This window comes from Pseudopodoces humilis, chromosome 23 (genome assembly GCF_049639895.1).
Source record: "Pseudopodoces humilis isolate 2021_Gansu_Grassland_sample_001 chromosome 23, ASM4963989v1, whole genome shotgun sequence".
In the NCBI taxonomy this organism is placed as follows: domain Eukaryota; kingdom Metazoa; phylum Chordata; class Aves; order Passeriformes; family Paridae; genus Pseudopodoces; species Pseudopodoces humilis.
In genome coordinates, this window is record NC_142222.1 from 1,837,250 (window position 1) to 1,861,567 (window position 24,318).

At 46.8% G+C, this 24,318-nt stretch overlaps 2 protein-coding genes across 5 annotated transcripts; both read right to left on the reverse strand.

Moving 5' to 3' along the window:
• Positions 1-669: 669 nt before the first annotated feature.
• Positions 670-17,894, reverse strand: GGNBP2 (gametogenetin binding protein 2). 3 transcript variants are annotated; one of them, XM_014255123.2, is made up of 14 exons: positions 17,781-17,894; positions 16,981-17,108; positions 13,135-13,215; positions 11,258-11,511; positions 10,539-10,637; positions 7,901-8,014; positions 6,192-6,395; positions 5,036-5,210; positions 3,932-4,126; positions 3,238-3,388; positions 2,874-2,999; positions 2,641-2,792; positions 2,011-2,259; positions 670-1,327 (listed from the first exon to the last, which is right to left on the reverse strand). In XM_014255123.2, exons 2-14 carry the CDS (start codon positions 17,071-17,073, stop codon positions 1,124-1,126), a joined length of 2,097 nt encoding a protein of 698 aa, XP_014110598.1. In that variant the 5' UTR covers positions 17,074-17,108; positions 17,781-17,894; the 3' UTR covers positions 670-1,123. The 3 variants fall into 3 exon arrangements, with proteins under 3 accessions (XP_014110598.1, XP_005525747.1, XP_087922454.1); XM_005525690.3 differs by having other exon boundaries at positions 6,186-6,395; XM_088066328.1 differs by lacking the exon at positions 17,781-17,894 and adding an exon at positions 17,630-17,763 and having other exon boundaries at positions 6,186-6,395.
• Positions 17,895-18,147: 253 nt separating this feature from the next.
• PIGW (phosphatidylinositol glycan anchor biosynthesis class W) lies at positions 18,148-24,311 on the reverse strand. Of its 2 annotated transcripts, XM_088066198.1 has the most exons (3): positions 24,118-24,245; positions 22,295-23,591; positions 18,148-19,203 (listed from the first exon to the last, which is right to left on the reverse strand). In XM_088066198.1, the coding sequence occupies exons 2-3, from the start codon at positions 23,579-23,581 to the stop codon at positions 19,192-19,194; spliced, it is 1,299 nt and encodes a 432-aa protein (XP_087922324.1). In that variant the 5' UTR covers positions 23,582-23,591; positions 24,118-24,245; the 3' UTR covers positions 18,148-19,191. The 2 variants fall into 2 exon arrangements, with proteins under 2 accessions (XP_087922324.1, XP_005525748.1); XM_005525691.3 differs by lacking the exon at positions 18,148-19,203 and having other exon boundaries at positions 22,035-23,591; positions 24,118-24,311.
• Between the last annotated feature and the right edge of the window lie 7 nt (positions 24,312-24,318).

Genomic DNA, 24,318 nt, shown 5'->3' on the forward strand with positions numbered 1-24,318 from the left:
ACACGCCCTCCATCCCCTGAGTGCGCCGGGGCTCAGCCCCAGCGACCCAGATGGGAGCGGGGTTTGGGGTTTTCCTTCCCCCGCAGCCAAGCGAGGATTGAGAGGGATAAAACGGGTGCGGAGAGAGCAGAGGATGAGCTGCGCGGTGAAGGGGCTGTTATCCCCCGCCCCAGGGACAAGGGTGCTCAAATAATTCCCAGTAATGTGTGAGGAAACGGGTTAATTGAACACAAGAGGCAGAAGTGCAGGTATTGAATTGATGAAGGAAAAGTGTGGGGTTCAACAATGCCTCCAGAATGGCCCAAGCTGCACCCTCCACATCCATCCCCCCCACTAAAGCGTGCTGCCCTTCCTTGGGCACAGCCCTCGCGCCAGGATTGCCAGGGCAGAGCCCCTGCCAGCTCCGTGGCCATCCCTTATCCCAGCTCCTGGAAGCAGAACAGGCACCTGATGCCGAGCAGTGCCAGGTTGGGACCGTGCCACCGACACAGCCGGGCACTCACAGTCCCTGCTGGGCTGGCAGCGACTCCACCATCCCCACAGCACATCCCTGCAGCAGCACAGGTTTGCAAGGATCTGTCCTTGCCCAGAGCAGCTCCCTCACCTCACCCCCACCTCATTCCTGAACCGCAGGGACTGAGCACTCCAGTACAAACATAGACGCCCACCTTTACTATGCATATTAATAAATATTCTTTATTTAAATTTTTGCACATTGCGCTTTAACATATTACATCCAAAACATTTTGCAAATGGATGTCTACTTTGTAAAATCTTATATTCAGCTCCTTGTCATTCTGTACAGAATTATAGGTACAACATTACTTTGCCACTAGTTTGCTTTTTGTAAGTCTCACAGGAAGAGAAACATTGAATGAAAAGAGATGGCTTAAATTAGAAGAGAGGCTTGCACAGCTACTCAACTAAAAATACAAGCCTGGAGAAAGAACAAAATTAAGGAAATCACCTCCACCAGCCTCCCCCTGGAAAAAAAACCAAGGAAAAAAAAAAAGAATCACATTAATTTAAGATAAAATTTTGCCGTAAGTCACTAAATTAAGTTTGGAAGGAGAAGGCGCAGTAGTCATCTCGAGTTTCAGTGACAGACAGAGTTGGATCGGGTTCAGTTGGCTCCAGCTGTTGCCAGCCAGCTGTTGCAGACGGGCCCCTTGTGATCGTTGAGGCGACAGTACTTGTTGAACTTCTCCTTCAGGTGCTGCCGGTACTGCTCCCGGTTGCTGTAGAAAGACTTGTTGTTTGCCATGAACGACTGGATTTCGTCCTGGGAGATGAACAGTTCCTCATCAGAAGTGCACTCTGACTCATCCTGCAATGAGAACGGGGATTTCAGAGCTCCAGGGCTGCCCTCCTGTGCAGCACATCTGTCCCCAGCCTTCCCTGGCACAGCAGCCCCAATCCCAGCTGGCTGAGCTGGACACCCTGCTCACACTGAGCTCTGCTGGCTTGGGGTGAGCCAGGTCAGTCATGAAATGGATCCTAATCCACTTCAGTCTTAGCACATTCCCACGGGAAGAGGATGGATTTTATCAGAGGGTTTTGGGGAAAAGGTGGAGAAAGAAAAAGGGAAGAAAAGGTAGGGAACGAGAGAGAAAAATGAGGGAAGATGAAAACAAAAAAAGAAAAAAAAGAGAAAAGTAGGGAAAGAGAGCAAAGTACCTTAATAAATGGAAGGAGAAGGAAAGGAGAGAGAAGAAAGCTGCCCAAGGAGCTGCAGTGGGAAGTAACATTTGCGGCCTGAAGGCAGCAATAATGCCCACTTCATGTTACGGAATAATGCAATCCTTGACAATAAGCACTTGCAACACAAGCTCTGTCACTGCATTCCAGTGACAATTTCTCCTCCTCTGCAAAGCATTCAATTATAAACTTCTCAGGGAACATGCACAAGGAACTGAACTGAACACTGGCACTTAATTCCTCACTGGTTCTCAGCCCCGAAGATTAAAGCAGGATGCTACAACCTAAAATTTGAAGGCAGCGGTTACTTACAAGGAGTTCCACTAAGCTTTTGGCACCTTTTCCAGTATCGGGGACAAGTGACATTTCTGTAGGTTCTGCAAACTCTGACACATTTTTCATATGCTCAAACCAAGGCAACTGCTGGCCACTTTTGTCTGCGCTACAGCAGCTCTCAGCGTGTGTGTCTTTGGTCTTGTCGCGGTGAAACTCTGTGTGTGTGAGATTTCCTGAGGTCTCTCTGCTACCTGCATCTGCCAGACAGCTCCCAAGTTTCTGAATCTGAAATGGAAAAGAGCCTGCAATGAACTGCCAGCGATGTTTTAAATGGAATATTCAAGTTTAAGATGGAAGCAGAGGGAAAAGAGGAAGGTTCAAAGGTGAGCAAGGGTAAATATTCGTATTTAAACGTGTGCCTGGGGAGCTGGGGGTGGCACATTCACTGAGAGTGAGTAAAAGTGCACATGCTTAGGGACATAGAAGAGACTTCACCACAACCTACTCTAGGAAGGACCTCAATTCCAAAACCTGGGATGACAAGGGAACAGCAGACCCCCACTGTCCCATTTTCAGTGTAAGTCTCAATTGGAATTTAAAATCCTTCCGCAACTACTTTCAAATGTAAGCATTTAGAGAAACATCTGGCAGGGCCATGCTCCTTACGTGGTCGTTCTCACACTTCAAAGCTTTACTTTTCTTTTTCTTCTTTTTGTTTTTGCCTTTTGTGTTACTCTCCTCTGCATTAGCCCAGCACTCCACACAGCTGTCTCCATCCTCCTCCTTGTCATCGCAGCGATGGACGCAGGCATCGTCCCCTGCAAAACACAGCCAAGTTTCTTTTGAGGTGCTGCAGCTCTGGGGATATTAAAGCATCATTATCTTCTTCCCAAACCTACCATTTTCATCATGGTTGCAGATGCCCTCAGTGCAGGCCACGTCCGAGCCCTCCCGGGACCCCGTTTCGCTGCCCTCCATGCTCGAGGAATAGCCACAGTCGCTGCCAGTACAGTGTGGAGATAAACCTGAGACAGAGGCCAAAATTACTGCCATCTGTAGGAACTGCTGCTCATTCTTTAGTTATGCCTCTAACAAGAAAGAATTCTGAGAACCCCAGACATGTTTGGGTTGGAAGTGTTCTTAAAAATCGCCTCATTCCACCCCCCTGCCACGGGCAGGCTCCTTTTTAAAACCAGGTGACCACTGTTCACCCCATAAATGGCAAATGCTTTTTAAAATGAAAAATATTAACATTTAACATACCTTTCTTGATTTTAGGTGAGCCTAATAGGGTACCACTACTAGGACAAGTGCAAGAAGTGCTTTCATTAGTAACAATTACTTCTACACAGTTGTTGGCTTCTTCGGTGCTACCACAGGCTTTGCAGCTGCTTTCCGTGAAGTTTGAGTTCTCCTTCAAACAGAAACAAAAAACACTTGCAGGCACTGAAAGCAGCTCAGCCAGCATTTTTGTAAAGGATACTCTTTCCATGAGAAAAACCAGCTGACACTGACTGATAACACCATTGCTTAGAATTCTTCACAAGTACAACACCACTAAACAAAACCCCAACCAATTTACCTTGACCCACGGCCACAGCTCATTAAGGTCAGCCAAGAGATCCCGAGTAGTAATTCCACTTAAACATTCTCTCTCTCCAAAAATTCAATGGTAATTGTCTACAAGTAGCATTGGAGTCCCCAGGTTCTGGAGTGATCTTTAAGAAGTCACAGTTGACAAATAATCTGCCATAACCTGAACCTCAGATTTAGGATTAAAAAACAAAACCCACCCCCACCAAACCCCAAAAGTGGAGGAGTCCCAGGTAATTACTTTACAAAGGCTCTGCTCATCTGGAATTAAATTCCACCAGTGACCAAAATGCAATAAAATCCCTCAAGAATTCTACCATGGAACAGTGAGCTGATGGATGAAGCCCCAGCTATCCATGTTTACCTTTGCCTGATTGATTTCCTTCTCTTCTGCTGCCTGCAGAGGAGCAGGGATCTCACACACACATTTATTTTTCCGTCTGTTCTTCCGCTTTTGGCGTTTCTTCTCTTGTTTCAGCTCTCTCACTCTCTCCTCTTCTGAAAACTCTTCACAGAGCTGCTCCAATCGACTAATGCCCTGCACTTTTTCCACAGCCATCTGTTTACAAGAGGTTAGATCCAGTTACAGAAGTTATCACAATTCAGGCTTTTACAGTTAGAAAAAAGGAGAAGGAAAACAGCCAGTATTGAAATCCCAGGAACACAACTATTGACTACAGGAGAGAAATGCCCACCCAGATGCAGTGATTTAGGCTGCTGGGAACTCGTGGGGGGGAGCTCTGGGTCACACCTATGGCCCAGATTCACATTTTTCAGTGAAAAGTTGCAGATTTTAACACACTGTTGAATCTATGATACTCTGATCCTATGGGAGTAAAAAAACCCCAAGAACTAACCAGCTCAATGTTCCATTATAATCTTTCCCAAACTGATTTTCCTCCTCCCTTCTCTGGTGTTTTAGAAGTTTTTAGAGAGAAAAGTTACTATGAATGGAAGACGAACGTAACAAAAAAGATCACATAAATTGTCAATTAATATTAAGTATTGGTATGTGTTAAAGGAGTTCTGTCTGAAGCCCAGGATCCCACAGGATCAGAGTGCATTGGGAATAAGCTGACCACAAGAGCTAGCAACCACTTTTGTAATCCAAAAGCACATCCTCCATTTTTACTCATAAACCAACCAAAAACTGCTGTATGCAGCCTGAGCTATTTTAAATGCAATCAGGAAGAAAAACAGAATTAATAACACAGAAGGTTCAGTGCACTGGAATGGGCAGCTTGAAAGTAAAAGCAAGCCTCAATCTTTTATATTCCAGTTTATTCCACATGGGAACACGCTCCAGTTGTGCCGTGCATGGATGTCACACAACCAAACAAGGGATTGAGTGCAACACCCCTGACACTCCTTCCAGCCCTATGCTAGGGAGCACAAAACAAATTAGTGACAATGGGCCCAGCTGCAGCAGCAATTCAGACACAAGGTGGATAAAATTCCATGTTTTTACCTCAAAGCTCTTGCGTAAAGCATCAACCCCCAGGTAAAAGAGCATCTGCCACGTCTGCTCCTCAGCCCGCAGCTTCTGCCAGATCCGGTGCAACCTCTCGTACAGGTGGATGCCCAGGCAGGTGAGAACCTCCTCCTGGGCTATGTCTATTGTCTTGGCGTGCCTCTCTCTCCGTCTGGGGGAAAGGGGAACCAAAGCACAGCATTGTTAGAGCAGCTGGAAGCCAACCAAGGGATCAAAGCAGGGCTGACGTGTTCTCTGGAGGTACAACTGCAGCTGTGTTTGCAGGAGAAGCCTGGCAGGGCTCTGCTGTGCTGCATGCAGATGCAAAATAGAAAGGAACAGGTCAAAGCCACCACTGTGGAGCAGCATTGTGCCTTGCCACCTCTGGCTTCAGGTGCCACATCCTGCTCTTCCCTAGGAGGGATCAAGAGTTTAAATGCCAGAAAAATGCATTCTTTTGTGTCCTAAAATTTGCTGGAGCTCACAGCAATTATTTCACCATTGGTTAGGTCAAGCTGAATAAACACACAGGGAATTTTGTACATTACTTACCGTGCAGAGTAAAAACATTTCAGCATTCATCTGTTCATTACCAATCTATTACCTATCAATCTGGTCAATCTGTTAAGGGAAAACTACTATGAAAAGATTTACTCTCCTCATGAAACAGTTATGACTGAGCTTTAAAGGTATTGAGGTTGGAACTAGATGACCTTTAATGTCATTTCCAACTCATTCTATGATTCTCCAATACTGAGCTCAGAATTGTCCTTTTCACTGAAAGGTTTTAAGATGATTAAAAAAAGGTTCAGAAATAAACAAACAGCTACAAAACTCACTCAAAAACTTGGCATTTGGCAGAACTCAACCAAGGCTCTCTTTCTATTTTGCATATTTGAACACCTCAGTGGACAAGCAGGCAGCTCTAGGGACTCAACAATGAACTGGAAGACATTTGGTAACTCCTTTTCTTCCAAAGCACAGCTGAAACCTTCAAAGCGCTCTCTCCGAGCCTACACCAGTACAAATATTCACAACCACGAGTTCATCACACAGCAAAGAGGCAAAAAGCCACTTTGGGCAAAGACATTTTAGAGTCAAATAAAGAAGCAAAGCGCTAGATAGCCCACTCTAGCCAATTACATACTCATACCCTCCTGCGAACTCGGGCTCGGCCCGGCCCAAGAGGTGCGCGATGAAGTCGGTCTCGCAGCACACGTGGATGTGGCGCTCGTGGGGGCAGCAGCGCAGCCCCTCGTACAGGGCAGCACAGTATCCCTTCTCCTTGCTGCAGTCCAGCTCCCCGATCAGGATGTTGTAGGCACGCAGCACTTTGTTCTTGCAGTCGGTGCAAAACCTGGGGGAAAGCACAGGATCAGGCTGGGTTTGCCCGAAGGTGCTGGCTCCGCGGTGATGTGTCTCGGCTGGGGCACGGGAGGGTCATGGTGCTTCACAAAGTGTCATTATTGTAATATTATGGCTATTATCCACATCAATTATCCCACCTATTCCAATGATATCAATGATATTACTACCAAGATATCAAACTTCTCCAAAGCGAATCCTTGATTTGAGGAAATTCCCACACAGAATTCAACTCAAAGATCAAAAATCTCAACACTGAGCAAACAGTGCAAACCAGGGCAAAATCCCTCTCTCAAGCAACACATGCCACATCACCTTCTAGCAATTCTTCCAAGTGTACTCAAGTGAGTGATAAGAAACAAGGCAAAGTTTCCCCTGATGCCTGCTGTACAAGAGCAATTCTTGTTTCCACTACAAACATATTTTGAATTATTAGATTGCTGTGCTGATGGCCAAACGAGGGTTATTTATAACACAACGTACTCATTTTAAACATGTGACAGCTCATGTGTGACAGAAGTATACTTATAATTAAAATACAAGCAAATTAAGCTCATTCTGTGTCATAAGAGGAGTAACCTTCAAGAGGCTACAAGATCTCTTGCTGGATGACTCTAAAAATGCAAGTCAGACAAGCTGCTCACATTTCAGCTCAGGAAGCTGGCTCCCCATGCCAGCTCTGGATGGTGTTTTTCCCTTCCCTAGTGTCTCCAGCCACTTGACAGCACTAAGTCAAACATATTTTGCTACTGTCGAGCTACGATACCTGTCTGCTTTCTGCGGTGGAAGGAGAGAAAACAGCAGTATTATTGCAGGTTAGCACCAGGAAGGCAGCCAAGGCAGTGTTTAATGTCACAGGAGATTAAAGTTATTTTGTTTCCAAAGTGTTATTTCCACAGCACCGCCACCCCCGCACCCATCTGTGCCCCCACAGTTCATATCAGAACCTTGAGACTGCTGGAAATTAACTTTTCAATCAGCACAGTAGCTCCTGTGCACATGCAACTATAATTTAATGGTTTATTTCTGCCCTGCAAGAGAGATTTACCAGCACCAGGCATAAACAAGTGGTTTAAAACAGTGCTTTAGAGGCAACACCAAGCCTAAAATCTGCTTGCACTAGTGCAGCTGACAGGATTTCAAAATGGCACATACTCCCTGAAAGCCTAAAAACAGGCACAGCCCAAGAGCAGAGAAAGAATGAATGAGAACACACAGCTTTTAAACATTAAACTGTAAATCATGATTTAATCCTAGCCAAAAATATTAAGACAAGCAGCTATGACTTCACTTCATCAGAGGTCTCCACATTTTCCCTTGCATTGAACACAGAATATTTCACCATCTTTGTCTCATCAGCCTGGCAAAGTCCCCCATCACCACCAAGCTGAGACCTTCAGTTTCACAAGGAATAAACCCCTCTACATTTTGAATGTTTTGATCTCCTAAAAGCACGTGTTTCTCAGCAGGCAGCTGTGGTTTGCTCCTTTCACATACCTGTGTTTCCGTAGGTAGGTCTCTAACGTTTCTAGGAGGCAGCTCGAGTCAATCAGAACCACTTCATCCCTGCACTCCTGGGACATGAGCTCCCACACATCCATCCAGCAACCCCTGCGAGGAAATGAGACACAAAACTCTGCATTGTCCTGCTGGGGGTCAGTAAACAAGCCCAGCAAAGCCTCATTCTTTACCTGACTGCTCCCTGGGAAGGTCCATAGCAGAAAATGATGCTACACTTGCTCTCTTTCCTCTTCCTGTCTTCTCTACTTTTCTTAACTGCTTTTAATTTCTTTGAACTGAGTCTGCTACTGCTCCTTTCACTGTCACATAGTATTACCAAACATTTTTCAGACCTATAACATATATATTATCAGCTAGTTATTTTTCCTAAACAAATCCTATGGAAAATGCTGCTCTGTTCCTTGATTTTATTTGAATTGTTTATAGGTTAAGCCTATATGTATATCTACACACCATCTGTGAAAGTCTGGGTCAGAACTGAGATGCAAATTTTGCTGTCCATGTTCATAACCCAGACTCATCAACTTTCTAATGTTACAGCTGCAAACCAGTCATTTTCAGAATATTACTTTAAGTATAAACACATACAAGTTTTAATACTTGTCAGCTGAAGACAATTTGGTAAAATAACAAAAGAAAAAAAAGCAAAACAAAGAAAACCCCAACAACTTTCACCATAAAACATCCTACCTCAAATTTCAAAAATTTGTTAGTATATCAAAATAATTTTACAACTCACATTTGGATGTGCTAAAAGTGAGCAAAAAACAGACTTTAAAAAACAAGTCATGGTTATTTACAGGCTTTTCTACAGTTAATACTTTATCAGAATGCTCACGTCTGTCTTACAGATAGAGCAGGAAAATGGGAAGAAGCAGCCCTATTTCCTAATTAGAGGAGTTCTATGCGCCATTACCCAGTTTGCCAGGTCATAGGCCTTGCATTTAGGAGAGTTTCAAATGCTCCTGAGCCCCAAATGGAGCTGAGGAGCCAAAAGCCAGGCACAGACTGAGGACATCAAGTAACCCTCGAGTGGCATTAGCTGCTTACATAACTCCTCTAATTAAACACCCAGCTCCAACTCAAAGCCTTTTTTGTGTAGAGGAAATGCCCAACAGATGCAACTCATCTGAAGGAGTTTCTTGTAAAGATGTGGAGCAGGAGCTCTACATTGGTAAATGAAGTTTGTTCTGTGACAACTCTGTGCCTCCACAGCCCAGCCAGAGCCTGTTTATTTGAATTTCTATCAGTACTGATACACTCTGGTCACTTCTGTACAGAACAGAGGGGTTCCAGCTGAGGAAGTCCTGCAAGTCCTGCTTCTTTAGCAAACTGCACTGCTTGTCCACAGGCCACGTTTTCTGATAACCCCAAAGTTTTACCTGCAGAGTATAAAATATTGTGCTTCCTCATATTCCCTATTAACCTGCCAGCGTCCAAAAGAATAAGGGGATTTATTCCAGCATGAATTGAGGAAATAAAAGCAGCATTTTCCTCTTTATTCATTCAGCTTCAGAATTGTTCTACCTCACCAAAGTGCAAACTGCAGGTTCCACAGCATCTGTTCTCACACGGAAAAGATTAAGCTCACTAAATATACAAAAACCCCAAAACCCACTTTCACAATGCTATGAATTTGCTTTATTTAAGGAAGAAATATATATACATATATACACCTCTATACTCTCAGGATCATGTGTAACATAAGCTTTAAACTAGTTTTGTGAAAGGCCTATAACCAAAATATAATAGAAGATTATGATTAGTTCCCAGTATCCTCAAGCAGCACAAGCAAAAATCAAGTGTCAAATTCCACATGCCTGGTATCCCAGGGGATTTAACTAAACCCAGAGAGACTCCAATCTGCACAGAAAAAGTCATGTCGTGTAACTGGAAACCATGAGCAAGCTTTCACAGGTTGGAGGCTTAACCAGCAGCAGAACACAGCTGAGTAAAAAAGGTCCAGACACTCCAATTAAGCCCAAGAGAGTAATTTATTGGTCATCATATGAAAAAAAAAAATAAAAGGAGCCACCTCACAAACAAGAAACCTCCCCAGAATCCACAACAGATTTACAGGGAGTGTTCTGCTTAACCAGCTGGAATAAATCATTTCAACTTCAAGACAGAGGCATATATGCATATTGTTCAGTGGTATATTCAAAACATGCTGGCACTTTTGAGAAAATACATTTTATGGAGTTCCAGTTTTAACCCTGCATCCAACCACAATAAAGCCCTTGGTTAACAGTTGTGTAAGGCATTTTTAATAATCCCAAGCAAAATGATGGATATTTATTTAGCATTATTCTCAATGTGAGAAAATCTGCTGAGCAACCATTTTGGTCTAGAGTACAAAAACCAGTTTGTCTTTCTAGAGCATTGTTTATATCACAGGACAGAAGCCATCCATGCCCTGAGCATGCCCAAAACTCCTGATGCTTCTCTTCCTCTCCCCAACAACTATTCAGGGTCTGCTACAATCCAACTGCTACTCTGGCAAACAGATCAGAGCATAAAAATTAATCTCAATGCTTAAAAATAAATCAGTGTCTATACTTTGCTTCCTGCTTTTTGCCTTTTTTTCAATTGTGCATGTTAAGCACAGACTTACCCCAAAGGTTTTGGTTTGTGTGTGTCCAGGGAGTGTAGTTGACACCTCTTGTTCTTCTTACTTTTGGGAATTGCATCAATCATGTCATTCAGTTTGGACCTATGGGGAAAAAAATGTGAGGAACATTGTATTCTGAAAACCACTGGATCAGGTTACACTACCTCACTCTCCCCATCTCAATCTCCTCAATTCTGCACTAACCTTCCCTACTTTTCCTGCTAACTGGAGCAAGAAGAACGAGCTGAAGGCAACTGGAAGGCCAAGGCACACTGTGCTGAGCACTCACTGTTTGCTCTGCTCACAGCTGAGGAACTAATGGCACTGGAGCATTTATTGTGCTCAGCAAGGCCAGAAGGCCTCACTTTCTCAGTGTTAACCTTTCTACCTAAGAGCAGCAAGCTTTGGTGGAAAAAATCAACACTCTTATTTTTTTTACGTGCCAAGCAGCAAGGCAAACACTCTTCTTCCAGAGACCATGAAAAACCCCACAGCGCCCATATCAGATTAAGGACCAAACATCAAATATTGGCATCTTTCAACTGCAATCATGGCACTGAAACTGGTGGTATCAAAGATTAGGTTTGCTTTTTCCCCAGTTTAGGCAACAAGTGGCTGTAATTATGGATGTTGAAGAGGAGAACGTGTTGTGACAACTCAGCACCGCCAAGGAGGCGACGCGCAGAGAGCGGGGACGGCGCGAGCAGCCCGCAGACACTGACCCGTGCACGTAGAAGAGCGTGTAAAGCTTCTTGGCATCAGTCATGCAGCTGCGGGTGACTGAGAGCACCCCCTTGGGCCCCACGGTGAGGGGCTCCAGGGCAGGGTTCCCTGACTCCACCAGCTGGGAGAAGAGGCGCTCCACGCTGCGCCGGCAGCCCACGCACGGCACCAGCTGCGACAGCGCGCTCAGCACCTCCCGCGACGTCACCATCATGGCAATGTTCAGGTCCTGCTGCTTCAGCATGCTGTGTCTCTGCAAAAAAACCACAAAAATCAAATCATTCAACACTTCTTCTCTGGGATTTTTTTCTCCTCTTTGTTGCCTCCTTTCACCGCAAATGCTGCTTCAGAGTAACTGTCGCCATTGGGAAATCCTGTTTCTCCACCTCAGCACAGATGTTGTGGGAAAAGGTCTCACACACACCAACTGCAAGTTTTCATCTTCTACTCACACTCCTTTCATCTTGGGCACGTGGAAAGGAAATTCACCAACGCTCACTGGCATTTATGGAAATCTCATTTACAACCAGCTTGTTCTGCTCAGACCATGCCAATTTAGCAGTATTTTTCCTGGAAGGCTAAATGCCATTTCCCATTACAATCCTACTAGCTGGAATTAAAGAAAGCATCATTGCTACTCAGGGTGAAGCCTCTGACTTCAGTAGTGAACATCCAATGTCTGCTATTAAGAGAACATTAATGAGAACACTTTCCAATTTTGCTTACATCAGTAAATGATTGTAGATGTGTCTCCTGGCCCCTGTGTCAAACACATCCAGGTACGTGTCCCCACAAAATGCACATACCCTTCTGGTCCTTCTCGCTGCTGAATTACTGCCTTGGCTTTCAGCAGCACTGGAGTGCCACCAGCAGAGGTGTGCAGAGCAGAGGATCCCTTCCTCGCACCCCAACACACAAACCCACACTTGAGTTGTATCTGCACAGGGAATGTCATGTCACCAGAGTATTTTCTGTACTATTGTCACATCACACCACTCCAACACTCCTCATGCACAAAGGACTTGCCACAACTTTGGGGAAAAGGAAGAAAAGACCACACAAGACAGCAGAACTCGCATCCACTGAAAAGGGAAAGCACTCTCAGCTCCTTCCATGCAGTATGGAAAGCAGAGGTACCATCAGGTAACATTTAAGGTTTGTGCTCTTAGAGGAAGAGCCCATTAAATCATCTGCCAAGCACTATCACTCTGCAATAACCCTCTTTCCTGTAATTAATTGCAGGAGTCACAGCAAAGCAGGAAGGAGCTATTTTCACAACCCAGCTACACTTGGCATGCAGCACGTGTCTGCACTGCTGCTGTCAACCCTGAGCGAGGCCGTGCAACTGCAGAGCAGCAAGCTCTGCCCCTCTGGACAGCAGCTGGCACCATTCTGCACCTGCTACAGGTGTTACAGTTATTTTCCAGAGGTTGGCACATCAGTTTCTAGGATTAAAGTTTCTGGGGTACCACAAAACCAATTCTCACTACTTATCTATATAAAATCTACAAATTGGCACACAAATTCTGCCCTGGCACTAATCAAAAGAACCCAACCTCAAGCAATCCACGCTTCCACTTGAAAAGGCAGCTCAAAACTGCTCAGAAAAATAAAAATCGAGATGTATTTAGAAGCTGTTGCTTCCATTGCAGATTCTGAGCTCTCAGACACGCAGCAATTGCCTCCTGACAAGACAAGATGCAATAAATGCTGTGGAATCCAGAGCACAGTGAAGCCAGTGCACTTTGGTACCAATGTGTGACTGCTCCCAGGTGCTGACGTGTCTGAGGCATTTCCAGGGTCACAACCTCCCAAAGAAGCAAAAAAACCAACCTGAGGAAAGCAAAAATCTCACTTCTTAGGAAACATTATTTACCTGGATGAACTGTTTCAATTGTGTACTGTTATTCTGATGTCCGTCAAGGTTCAACACATTATCAGGAAATTCCATCACCATCTATACAAGAGAGGAAAAACAATTTAAAGAGGAGCTTTCAGACAAAATAAACAAAGCCAAACAGAGCATTAGTTGTTTTACTTTCTTGGGGGAAATAAGACTGAAATTATGTTAAATACTCATTCTTTTCACATAATTACAGGAGCTTGGGAAAGGATAAAATGAACTGTTTCAGACAGTGACTGTTTCAGCAAAGTAATAAATGCTTCATTAATATAATGTTCTAAAGGTAGTTTATAAATGGCAACTCTTAAATAGCTGTTGCTAAATGGACCATCAGTATTTATATTATCATCTACACAACTTGAGACCCTGCTTCAGCTAAAACAAACAAACAAAAAACTTCAACACACTGAGATCCGAATGGACCCAACAGCTTAACTAAATTTATAAAGCTCTGAGGAAACAGTCACAACAGTTTAATGACAGAGTCAACTCCTCCAAAGGCTAATTTCAAACCATATTAACCCAACAAGGTACTCCAAGGCATAGTTTGCTTTGTGTGATTGCAGCTGCAACTCTCAAGAGGCTCAAAGCAAAATGTTAAGCCTACAGAACAATGTGATTACTTGTAAGTAATTAATAACATTTCTTATCAAATTACTGAGAAACAAAGAGGGCAATTTCTTGGGAGGAGGCAGAAATCAGGAAAGCAACTTTCAGCCAAAAATCCAACTGTGCAACCATGGAATAAGACGAAAGCAACAAGAAAAAATGTGTAAAGCCTGGCTTAGCTCTCTTCTCTGTCCAAAATGAGAAACAGGGAATTTGTCAATATGAATACTGAAAGTTCACTTTAAAATCTGAAAGACAAAATAACAACTCTGGTTAATAACTCAAATGCAAATGAACACCAAATAAACTGTCTGATTCATCCCTTTTCCTCCTTCACCTTCCCTCAGCTGTCTAGTGAAGGCAGAATTCCCTGCTGTCTGCCTAATTGCCAACTCTACCTCCAGAGGACTCACACACTCACTTTTCCAGGCACTGAACACCACTCCAAAATAAACACCATTTCTCTGAGAACAAGGCATTATTTTGCTGTCCCATGTGCCCCAATCTGAGCAGTGGCACAGCTGCTTCATCAGTGTGTAGAGCAGGGCCACTGCCAATCCTAACCCTCAGCTCCTTTTCCAGCTTCCCTCAGCCCTGATCCCTCCCCACCAGTTTCTGCTGCAGATTTGCAGGTTTCCTACATCACTAATGTCGTGTTTCTGCAGGCCAGGAACTACAAGCAAAAGTAAAAAGCTCTATCTGCTAATAACACAGACAAGAGATAAATCTGCCTATTTCTCCCCCCTCACCTTCATCTCCCACTATCAGACAACACCCGGAGGTATTTTGTACAACAGAGCAAAAGAATCAAAGACTAAATTAATTCATGTGTCTGATGAGATTTTATTAAGTGGTTAAACATCAACCACCATCACACCCTGAACTGGAAGGGAAAAAAAAAAAAATCCTGTAATACCACATCAAATGGAATGCCTTCTAGAAACCATAAAAGCTTCTTAAGAAATGAAAAGGGTTCAATATTGAAACCTCCTTTAATTTCTGGCTGAGCCAGAAGGAACAGGGAAGTGTGGTGGTGAAGAATCCACTCAGGGCAGCAGCATCTCCCTGCACCTGAGCTGCTTCCTGGCCTACTACAAAGCAACATCCCAGGTGAAGAGCACATGGGCCATTCACTCCTAATTTGCAATCACTAATTCACCGATTCCAGATTCAAGGCACAGATTCCAGCTGACTAACAGGTTCGTTGGTCCCATTATTTTTAAAATTTTGGTTTTCAGAGAGGTAACAGAAGCCAGTTACTATCAATATCCACCATTATTTTTTAAAGATAGTGCTGCAGATGTAAAATTCCGTTTCAAAGACAGCTGCATGTCTTGTAATAGCTCTCATTAAGTATTTAAAAAATAAATTATAGATGACAGACAAGGAAACTCAAGAGTTCATTCACTTGCTTCTGCAGATTTTTTTTTTTTTTAATAAAAGCCTCCAGAAACCACCTAGAAATCCAAATGCTTTGTAACAACAGTAATAGAATGACCAGGAAAAAAAAAAAAAAAAAAAAAGGACACAAGGTAAGATTTTCTCATAGTGAGGATGACTTGCACTTGCATAAATGCCTTTCCTCCAGATATCAAACTGATTTACAGTTAGAGGACCCTTTCAGACATGAGAATGGTGTAGAAAGCAGAAGGGCAGCAACAACACAGTGCAATTACACAAAGTTTGGGCTTGGTGTTAAATTCTGGGACTAAACCACAAATGAAATTTTAGGTCTGCTGAAGTCATCTACCAAGTAGAGCTGAATTTTCACTCTCAACCTATTACACACAACAAAAATAACAAGAGCATGGCAAGTCTACATGACACAAATTAATGAGTAATTTTTATAGGAACTCCAGGAAGGAGATAAAAAAAAAAAAGGAAAAAAAAAAAAAAAAGAGAACCCCAAGAGCTTAAAACCAAAAACCACATGGAAAATGAATAGGCACAATAACTTTCAAGGTGTGGCCAAGACACCAAAAAACTCAAACTTGCAATATTCCTGCACAGCACTGGGATTTCCAGGTCATCAGCCCGTCCAGGAGAGGCAGATACTGCTTTGGACTACTTTAAGGGAAACTCTGCCTAATACCTGAATACAGTTAACCAGAGAGAACCCAAAAATATTGATTATATTTCGTAAATTAATGATATGCCACCATTCAAACTGATCAAAACTGAAATACAGCAATAGAACTTCCTTCAAATGCAGCAAAACCAGCTGGGGCCTGTCTGAAGACATTCAACAGTTTTGTTCTGGAAGGTGGAAGAATGGTTTGGCTTGGAAGGGACCTTGAAGATCATCCAGTTCCAGCCCCCTGCCATGTGCAGGGGCACCTTCCTTAGCTGATAAAACTCGGGGATTCTTCCATCCTAAACATTAGATTAGGAATTTAAATCACCCCCACTTTACATCACTTAAAGTAACAACAGTTACTGTCTCATTGTCAAGAGAAATCAAATATGAATCATTAAGATACCGAATTACACTAAGTGTGATATTATTTTCAAGGCATTTTCATGCTTTAAGAATTAAAGCAAAGAGCGACTGGCTAGTTAGAGAATTTTTTTTTCCATTTGCTCCGTGTTCTCCTACAATACAATTTTTCAACCTTCCTCTAAACTCACGAGGAGGAGGACCAGAGAACCTCCAAGCTGCATTTAGTTGATTTTTTTCCCCTGAATCTTCTGGAAACGGCCAAACCACCACGTTTTCCAATTCACAGCAACACCCTGAAATGGGAACTCCCCGATTCGTTCCATTTCTGCAGACTCGATAACCCTGACTTCACGCCAAAGCTTTCGAAAATGCCTTCAGCCTTTCCTCGGCTGTTTTAAGAGCAGAACAATCAGCCGGTTTGAAGCCGGGCTTTCACGTTAACATGGCTCCCTTCCTTCCCAGCTGAAAAATGGCTTTGCTCCACCCTTGAGCACCGAGCCACGCTCGTGGCTCCGGCACAACTTGTGCACAGGCCCCGGCACAGCGCGAACTCCCTCATTATGCGGCTCGCCCGCTTTCAGAGCCGGCCATCAGATAAAAAAAGTTGCCACATTCAGCTCTGTTAACCCCAAGTGTTGCAAAGTCCCAAAGATTAAGGCTGCAGGAGCCCGAGGAGGAGCCAGCGAGGCCCGGAAAGGAGGAAAGGCCCGGCCTGGGAATTGCAACACGCGGGAGGCGCGGGCACGGCGGGACGGGCCCGAGGGACTCACCGTGAGGGTGTCATCGATGTAGAGGGGGATCTGCCGCTTCTCGAAGGGGAACTCCTCCTCGCCGTCCCGGCACACCGCCACCAGCCGCGCCATCGCTGCTGCTGCTGCCGCTTCCTCCCCGTTCCAGCCTGCGGGCGGCCCCGGCCGGAGGTAAACACCCGCCGCGCTTCCCCGCCACACTTTCACCAGCAGCCGGCACCCAGCCTGCGCTCCCCATCGCCTGATTCACCACGCCGAGCCCGGCCCACCCACCCGGCCGGGAGGGACCCGCGCGGGCCGGGAATGCGGCAGCACACGGGCGGCGAACCGGGCACGGCGCGGGGGGATGGAGACCCCCGGGGGAAAGGGGGAGATGGAGCCCCGGGCAGGATGGAGATGGAGGTCTGGGAGAGGAGATGGAGCCCGCGGGGGAAAATGGAGCCGCCACGGGGAGATGGAGCCGCCGCCCCCCGCCCGCCACCGGCCCAGCGCGGCCGCCGGGACCCGCCCAGCCCGGCGCGGCTCTGCGGCTCCTCCGCCGCCCCCGGCCCGCGCTCCGCGGGGGGAGCCGCCGCCTGCCCAGCGCTGCCCCGGGCACCCCGCGGGGCGGGCCCAGCGCCCGCCCGGCGCCCCCCCGCGGGCGGCAGCCCGGCTGCCCCGGCAGACCCACCCCTTCCTCCCGTTGCTGCGCGGCCTCGCCCGGCTCCCCACGCGGGGCTGCGATGGCGGGAGCGGCCCGGCGCGGCGCGGGGGATCCCCTACTGCTGGCCCTCCCCTCGCCCCCCCCCGGCAGCGCTGCCCCGCGCCCGGCGGGCCCTTACCGGCTGCTGGCGGCGCTGGGCGGCCCGGGCGCTGTGACAGGCGGGCGGCACGGCGGGTCCCGGAGCCGCCTCCTCCCTGCCCGCCCCGGGGCCGCCCCGCCCCGCTCTCGCGAGAGCCGCGGGCACCGCCCGGGCCCGCCCCGGGCACCGGCCGGGCCTCGAGGCCGCGCGGTGCAGCGGCCGCTCCGGGCGGGCGGGAGGGACGCGGGGCTGTGCCCGCGGCGCCGGGAACGGCCCCCGGCGCTGTCAGGAACGGCCCCGCCGTGCCAGGAACGGCCCCCGGGCCGGCGGTTGGGCCGGGGGCGGGTGCGGGCCCCGGGGCGTTGGAGGTTCCAACGAGCGGGGCCGGGCCGGGCGTTAGCGCGGGTGCGAACGGCCCCGCCGGGAGCACGGGCTGATACAAACGCGCTGAACCCAACGCTCTGAGGCACGGGCAGGGGGGCGATTTTGGGGTGTCCTGTGCAGGGATAAGCGTTTGACTCGATGTCCTTGGGGCTCGGTAAATTCTCCGCCTCAGACGCTGCCCCGGCATCAAACGCAGCTCAGCCCTCGCTGCGCTGGTGCCGAGCCAGGCAGGGCAGGATTTCACAGCTCTGCTTGGCGCCTGCAGCAGCCCAGTGCAGCCGGCTCGAAATCTTGTGGCTGCCTACATTAAGCAGCCCAAAAAAAAAAAACCCAAAAAAACAACAACAAGAAAAACGAACCCTAAGTCTTTCTTGAACTATTGAACAATACAGCTGACCTGTTCATTCTTGTTGTGTATGGATATAGGCACTAAAGCCCTCACAGGAAAGTGCAGGGGAGGTAATTAAGGAGCAGGAGTCTTTATGTTTTCTTGTGTCTGCATAAAAACGATGCTTGGTGGAGGAGTTGCTGTTCTCGAGCTCCTCGTGCAGCAGCTGTAAGGAGAACCACATGTGGAGTCACGGTGCTGCACGGTTTGCAGGCGGTGTTTTCACGGCTTTCTGCAGCAGAAAAGCTGGGGTTTTGTAACGAGGGATAGATTCTCACACCAGAGCACTCTGAACCACGCTGAACTTCGGTCTTTGCAGGGATGTGCATTCCTGTGGTCGCTCCCCGCTCCCAGAGTATGGCATCAACAACTACTGTCCCAGGTTTTGTATTCTTGGAGTGCACATTGATACAAAAAGCACCATTACATTTCATACAATTTTTATCCATGGATCTTTAATGTTTTTTTAAGTCGCTGGAACACGTGGCTTGTTTGTTATCTCCAAGGCGGTGGAAAGGCAGCCAGCCCCTTCCTGCGTTCATTTGCATGGCCCTCTTTGCCTGGAAGAAATACCTGTTCTCTGGGACAGTGTGGCTTTGAAATAGGATACTGCCTGGAATCTGCAGGGTAACATCTGACTTCAAAAGAAACACCACTGCAGCTGGGAGACGAGGCATGCTAGAGTTGCTCCTTAAAAATAATGAGATGTGTTAAGAAGTTAGTGATGTGTAATAGAAGGTTAAAGATAAATGTAATCAGCTCCACTCTCCCACCATATCCCAGCATTTTTCTACCCCGCAGCTCTACAGAAAGATAATTTGGTGAAATTATGGCAGCAAAGCAAAACAATTTGTTTCCCTCTGCTTTACTATTGTTGAAGTAGGTGACACCTTATGGTTGAACCATTAGTCTTCCTACTTGAAATATCTTAAACTTTTACTGGTTATGTAACAACTAAATAAAAGTTTCTGATTTTAAAAAATGCACCTTTAATCTGTACAAAGGGTTGTTTGTGTAAACACAGCCCAGAGTGAATTGAAATGCAGAGTTCCTGCTCCTTCCAGCCACCCAGCCAACAGCTGTGTGGAGAACAGCAGTGTCCTGGTGGTCAGTTTTCACATCTTTTCAAACCCCAGCAGAGCTGTTTGCTCATCCTGTGATCAAAGGGTGCTCGCTTGCATCTCTGGGTTCTCTCGGAGGCCTGGGCAATTATCTTGTGCTCATAGGCTGAACACTCAGCATTCATAACTACACCAGTTGCTTCAGGGCAGAGCTCAATGCATTTGTTATTGACAGCAAGCAATGAGAATTAATTGTGTCATTAATTCACTGGGGAACAGCTCGCAGAATCCCAGAATCATTTCGCTTGGAAAAGATCTCTGAGGTCATCACCTGTGACTGATCCACACTTTGTGAACCAGCCCAGGGCACTGAGTGCCACATCCAGTCATTCCCTGGACACCTTCCAGTGCCTGACCACATTTTCCATGGAGAAATTCCTCCTGGTGTCCATACCGGCCCTCCCCCAGTGCAGCTTGAGGCCATGTCCTCTTTGTGTCACTTGCTGCCTGGGAGACCAAATCCACCTGGCCACAACCTCGGACTTGAGCAACCCTCTTACTCCTCAGGGCTTTAGAAGCAGGAGAAGTCTCAGGATGAGAAGCTGGCACTGGTGAGAGGGTTGTTCTCACACCGGTGCACACGATCCCCTGGGTTTGCTGCTCTTGTGGCAACCACAGCTGCAGGTCTGGAACTGGCAGCACCAGCCCGTGTGGAGCTCGCCCAGCAGACCTCCCACGTCCTCCTGCTGCCCCGGTGCACTTGGCACCTGGATGCCCTGTGCTTGTCCAGACACAGCTCTGCCTGTCACACCCAATTCGTTCTGAATCACACCAACAGGCTTGTGCTCACAGGCAGAACTCGCTGCAGGTTTTGGGCTTTAAATATTTCAAAAATAAATATCCATGAGTATTTTTGCATAAATGAGTAGTGCCTGTCGGCTCAGGAGGGAGACCTTTCTTCCCTAGGCAAGTCTAGGAAGTGTTTTAAAATAAACACATCCACCAGTTACCAGAAAACTCTGCTACAAACTGACAACTGTTTTTAAGAGGTTGTTGCCAGTTCTTGCATTTGTTCCCCAGGATAATACAGGCTGCTTTGCTTTAATTCTCAAGACTGCAGGGCTTTAAGTTGGAAGCAAACAAGCATGAACTCAGTGTGGCCACACCTGTAATCCTCAGGCTTCACCTTTCTGCTGGCCAGGGGCTTGGAGAACCTCATACATTTATAACTCTTCCACAGCACGTCTGTCTTAAGGAATCTGATTTAGTGGCTTATTCTCCAAAGGTTTTATGATTCATCACTTGTGATAGACAAGGAGAAATATGAAATATGGCCTATGTGTACTGCTGTAACTCCATTGACATTGGACATCTATCATCAGCTACCATTGGTATTCTACTCCTAAAGTATTTATATCCCATTATTGAATTCCTCACAATCTTCAAGTGTATTCTCTTCCCAACGACTTTATGAGGTCAGGAAGAACTGTCACAGTCAGGAAAGGGAACAGAGGGTGTTCTGCTCTGGCCTTGCAAGGAAGACTTGAGAAACTGAGCAGCTCCCTTCTCAAGCCATTGCCAGAACCCTGACCCAGTGCACTGCACTTCTTTCCATCTGCACCCTGTTTGTTTGCTAATAAAAATTAATGCCAAATGTTCCCCCCTTGGAGACATCTCTGCTGGCAAAATATTCAAATAGAAAATTCAATGTGCTGGTCTGCAGGTGGGAGCTGAATTAGTTTGGTATCTTTGTATTTTTTTTATGGAGTGTTGCTCTTACTATCTGCACCACAACCTCCAACAACTTCTTTATGAATTCATCTGCAGTTGAGTTTATCCTTCAGAGCATCACACTTTATCTCAGGTCTTCATTTATATTCATCAGTGGGGATGGAAGTAAAATTTAGCTTTAATTCAAAGGCTAATTTAGGTTTCAGTGTATGATTAACATTCCACAATTACTACCATCAAAGTCAAGCATATGCATAAGTCTCTGCAGGACTGAGGCCAAAACGGTTTCAAGTATCCACTTATTCGATACATTTTATATAAATAATTATTCTTATCTATTATTTATGCAAGGGCCTTAACTAGGTAAATCTTGATACAGCTAGGCCTCTCTCTCCATATAATTACTCATCTTCTTACTTTTCATCTGGTTTCTACTGTACCTTGTTATCTAATTCCTTGGGTATGAGCACACTTCACTAACTGTAAATACAATTTACTCTCAGGAGCATCAGGAATATTCAGCAATCTCCAAACCTAAGTTTTCAGGATAATGTGCAACAACTCCCAACAGGTAAGATCATTGACTGTATAATTTGGTAAAACGAACCATTAAAAAGCAATCAACACCAAATAATAAAAAGCTCTGCTAAATTATAAATTATTGTAACACATCCAGGAAAAATACTGATTTTTCCATTAAATACCATCATTCAACTACAGCAAACAAAGTCCAGCTAGTCCACTCAGCCAAAGTGGAATCACCAAAACTTTAATACTATATTTCTGGCATGCAATATATACATAATTAAACAGTTAAAAAACATGTACAAGTGCAGTATGCATAATGTAAAGGCAGCCTTGCTGTGGATTGTGTCTATCAGGATGTTCACAGCACCAGTCATAACATTCGCTAGCAAGAAAAACAGTAATTGATTTTTGTTAATAGCGCTAATCAGGCATAGCTGTGACAGCTTGTCTTGCCTTCCCACCTGCACGGCCTCCACTCCCTTTTTCCTGGAATCAGGGGGCTGCACAACCTTCCAGCAGCAGGGCACGCTGGACCCCTCGACCAGCAGCTTTGTGAACACCAAGGCGAGGTCAGTGAGCACGAAAAAGCCCAGCAGCAGCAGGCAGTGGGCGAGCACCCAGGTGCAGAAGGGCAGGTTGGCCACGCGGCGGGACACGGGCTCCGTGCACGCCTGGCACAGCTGCAGCAACACCGACAGCACCAGAACGGCCAGAGCCAGCCCCTTCAGGGCTTGCAGCCAGCCCCTCACCGAGCTCCTGCGCTGCAGCAGCCACAGCCCCACCTGCACGCTCGCCAGGTAGATGGCCAGGTAGCCAAAGAGGGAGAGCAGCCCTTCCCGGTTGGCATCGAGGAAGCCGAGCCGGGAGTCCCTGCCATCGCTGCCGTGCAGGATGAACGTCTTCAGAGAGGTAGTGCTGAGGAGCAGCTGGTAAAGCACAGCCAGAGCTAGTGCCACAAGCCAAGCCTTATGTTTGGGGAATATGGCCAAAAGCAGAGATGCTGTGAGTCTCACCGACGCCAAGGTAAAGAAAAAGTTCCAGTGCACCCCGTACTCCGAGGTGTGCTCGTGGTACTCGATGGATTTAACACTCAGCAGCCGCCCCACGCCGAGGGAAATCAGCGGCCACACGGAAAACACCTGCCTGGCCAGACTGGAGAATCTGGGCTGTGTCGTGTGAGACTTCTGTCGAACCTCAGGGCAAACAAGAGCATTTCCAAAGATAAAGGCTCCCACCCCCAAATCCATGACTCCGGTGCCGTAGGTCTCGGCCTTGGCGTATCGCCGGGGATACTGCGGGAAATCCACGGCCAAAATGCTGATGGATGTCAGCACGTTGACATAAACACGGAACACAGTTATTGCTGGAATGCACTCGGGATCCAAGTATGCCTTCTGAAATTCTTTTACAATTTGCCCGAAGGGCACTCTGGTCTCCAGTTTTCTCTGGCTGTATATTTTGGAAAATATTCCGGCACAGAAGGCAGCAAGGATAACTGGTATGAAAAAGATGATTGGAGACAAGACAGTGCAGGAGAACAGGAGAGGAGACACCAGCACCAGGAAGTCTAGCAGCAGGCTGTACTTCCTTGAGCTTACAGGTTTTCCATGGTGCAGGTAGTACAGGATCAGGAGGAGCCCTCTGCAGAGCAGGCACAGCGGGGGCAGGGACAAGCCTGCGGAAATTTCCAGCAAACTCGTTCCGTTTAGGTTGCTGATAAAGGCTTCTTTCAGCTGTTTTTGGGACATTCTTCTTCCTCTGAAAACACAAAACATAAACTTGAGGTAGATTTGTTAAACGGGTCTCAGAACTCCTTAAAAATGAATCAGTTCATTAAAACAACATTGATTTCAGAAGCTACTGAGTTACTTTTCACTTTAAAGAACACAGAGCAGAGCACTGGAGCTGGCCAGGGAAGCCAAGGACAGGCACAGGCTTGAGAAAGCTCCAGCATTTTATATCCTGCTGTGTTCCAACAAGGTGCTTCATGGATTTTTGACGGAGATCTCTGAACATCAAATACTCCACTGAATATTCACATGGTGAATAATCTTACTGCTCTATAGAACATCCTTTCCCATATTCTCTAGGGTGTAAATGGCAGAGACACCTAAAAACGTGGCCCTAAAGAACTTTGTGCTGCCTGGTCAGTAAAACCAGCAGCTGCAGCCCCCAAGTGCCTTTTCAGGGCAGCCCCAGCCCCGCTGGGGAGAACCCCTCGGGATGTAAAAAGAGTGAATTAATCACGGGTTCTGCTCAGCCCCGGGGCGGAGCGGGAGCTTACCGGGAGCGGGGGGACGGATGGCGGTGTGGGGACAGAGCCGGCGGGGCCCGGGGCCGCCTCCCCGCCCTCACGGCCCCGGCCCGGAGCGGCCAAGGCGTGAATCGGGGCCCGGTGAAGCGGGCTCGGGGGGTAAAGTCGGGCCCGGGGGCTGAAGCTGGGCCCGGTAAAGCCGGGCCTAGTTCCCCGCCCGCACTTTCGCCG

Bases quoted from the DNA above. Each gene is read 5' to 3' on its own strand.
- GGNBP2 (XM_005525690.3), bottom strand. From the start codon at position 17,073: ATGGCGCGGCTGGTGGCGGTGTGCCGGGACGGCGAGGAGGAGTTCCCC. The intron at 6,396-7,900 runs GTATGTGAAAGG...GCTTTCCCCCAG, and splicing joins ACCTACCTACGGAAACACAG to GTTTTGCACCGACTGCAAGA. The intron at 2,260-2,640 runs GTAAGGAGCATG...TTTCCATTTCAG, and splicing joins TGAAGTGTGAGAACGACCAC to ATTCAGAAACTTGGGAGCTG.
- PIGW (XM_005525691.3), bottom strand. From the start codon at position 23,581: ATGTCCCAAAAACAGCTGAAAGAAGCCTTTATCAGCAACCTAAACGGA.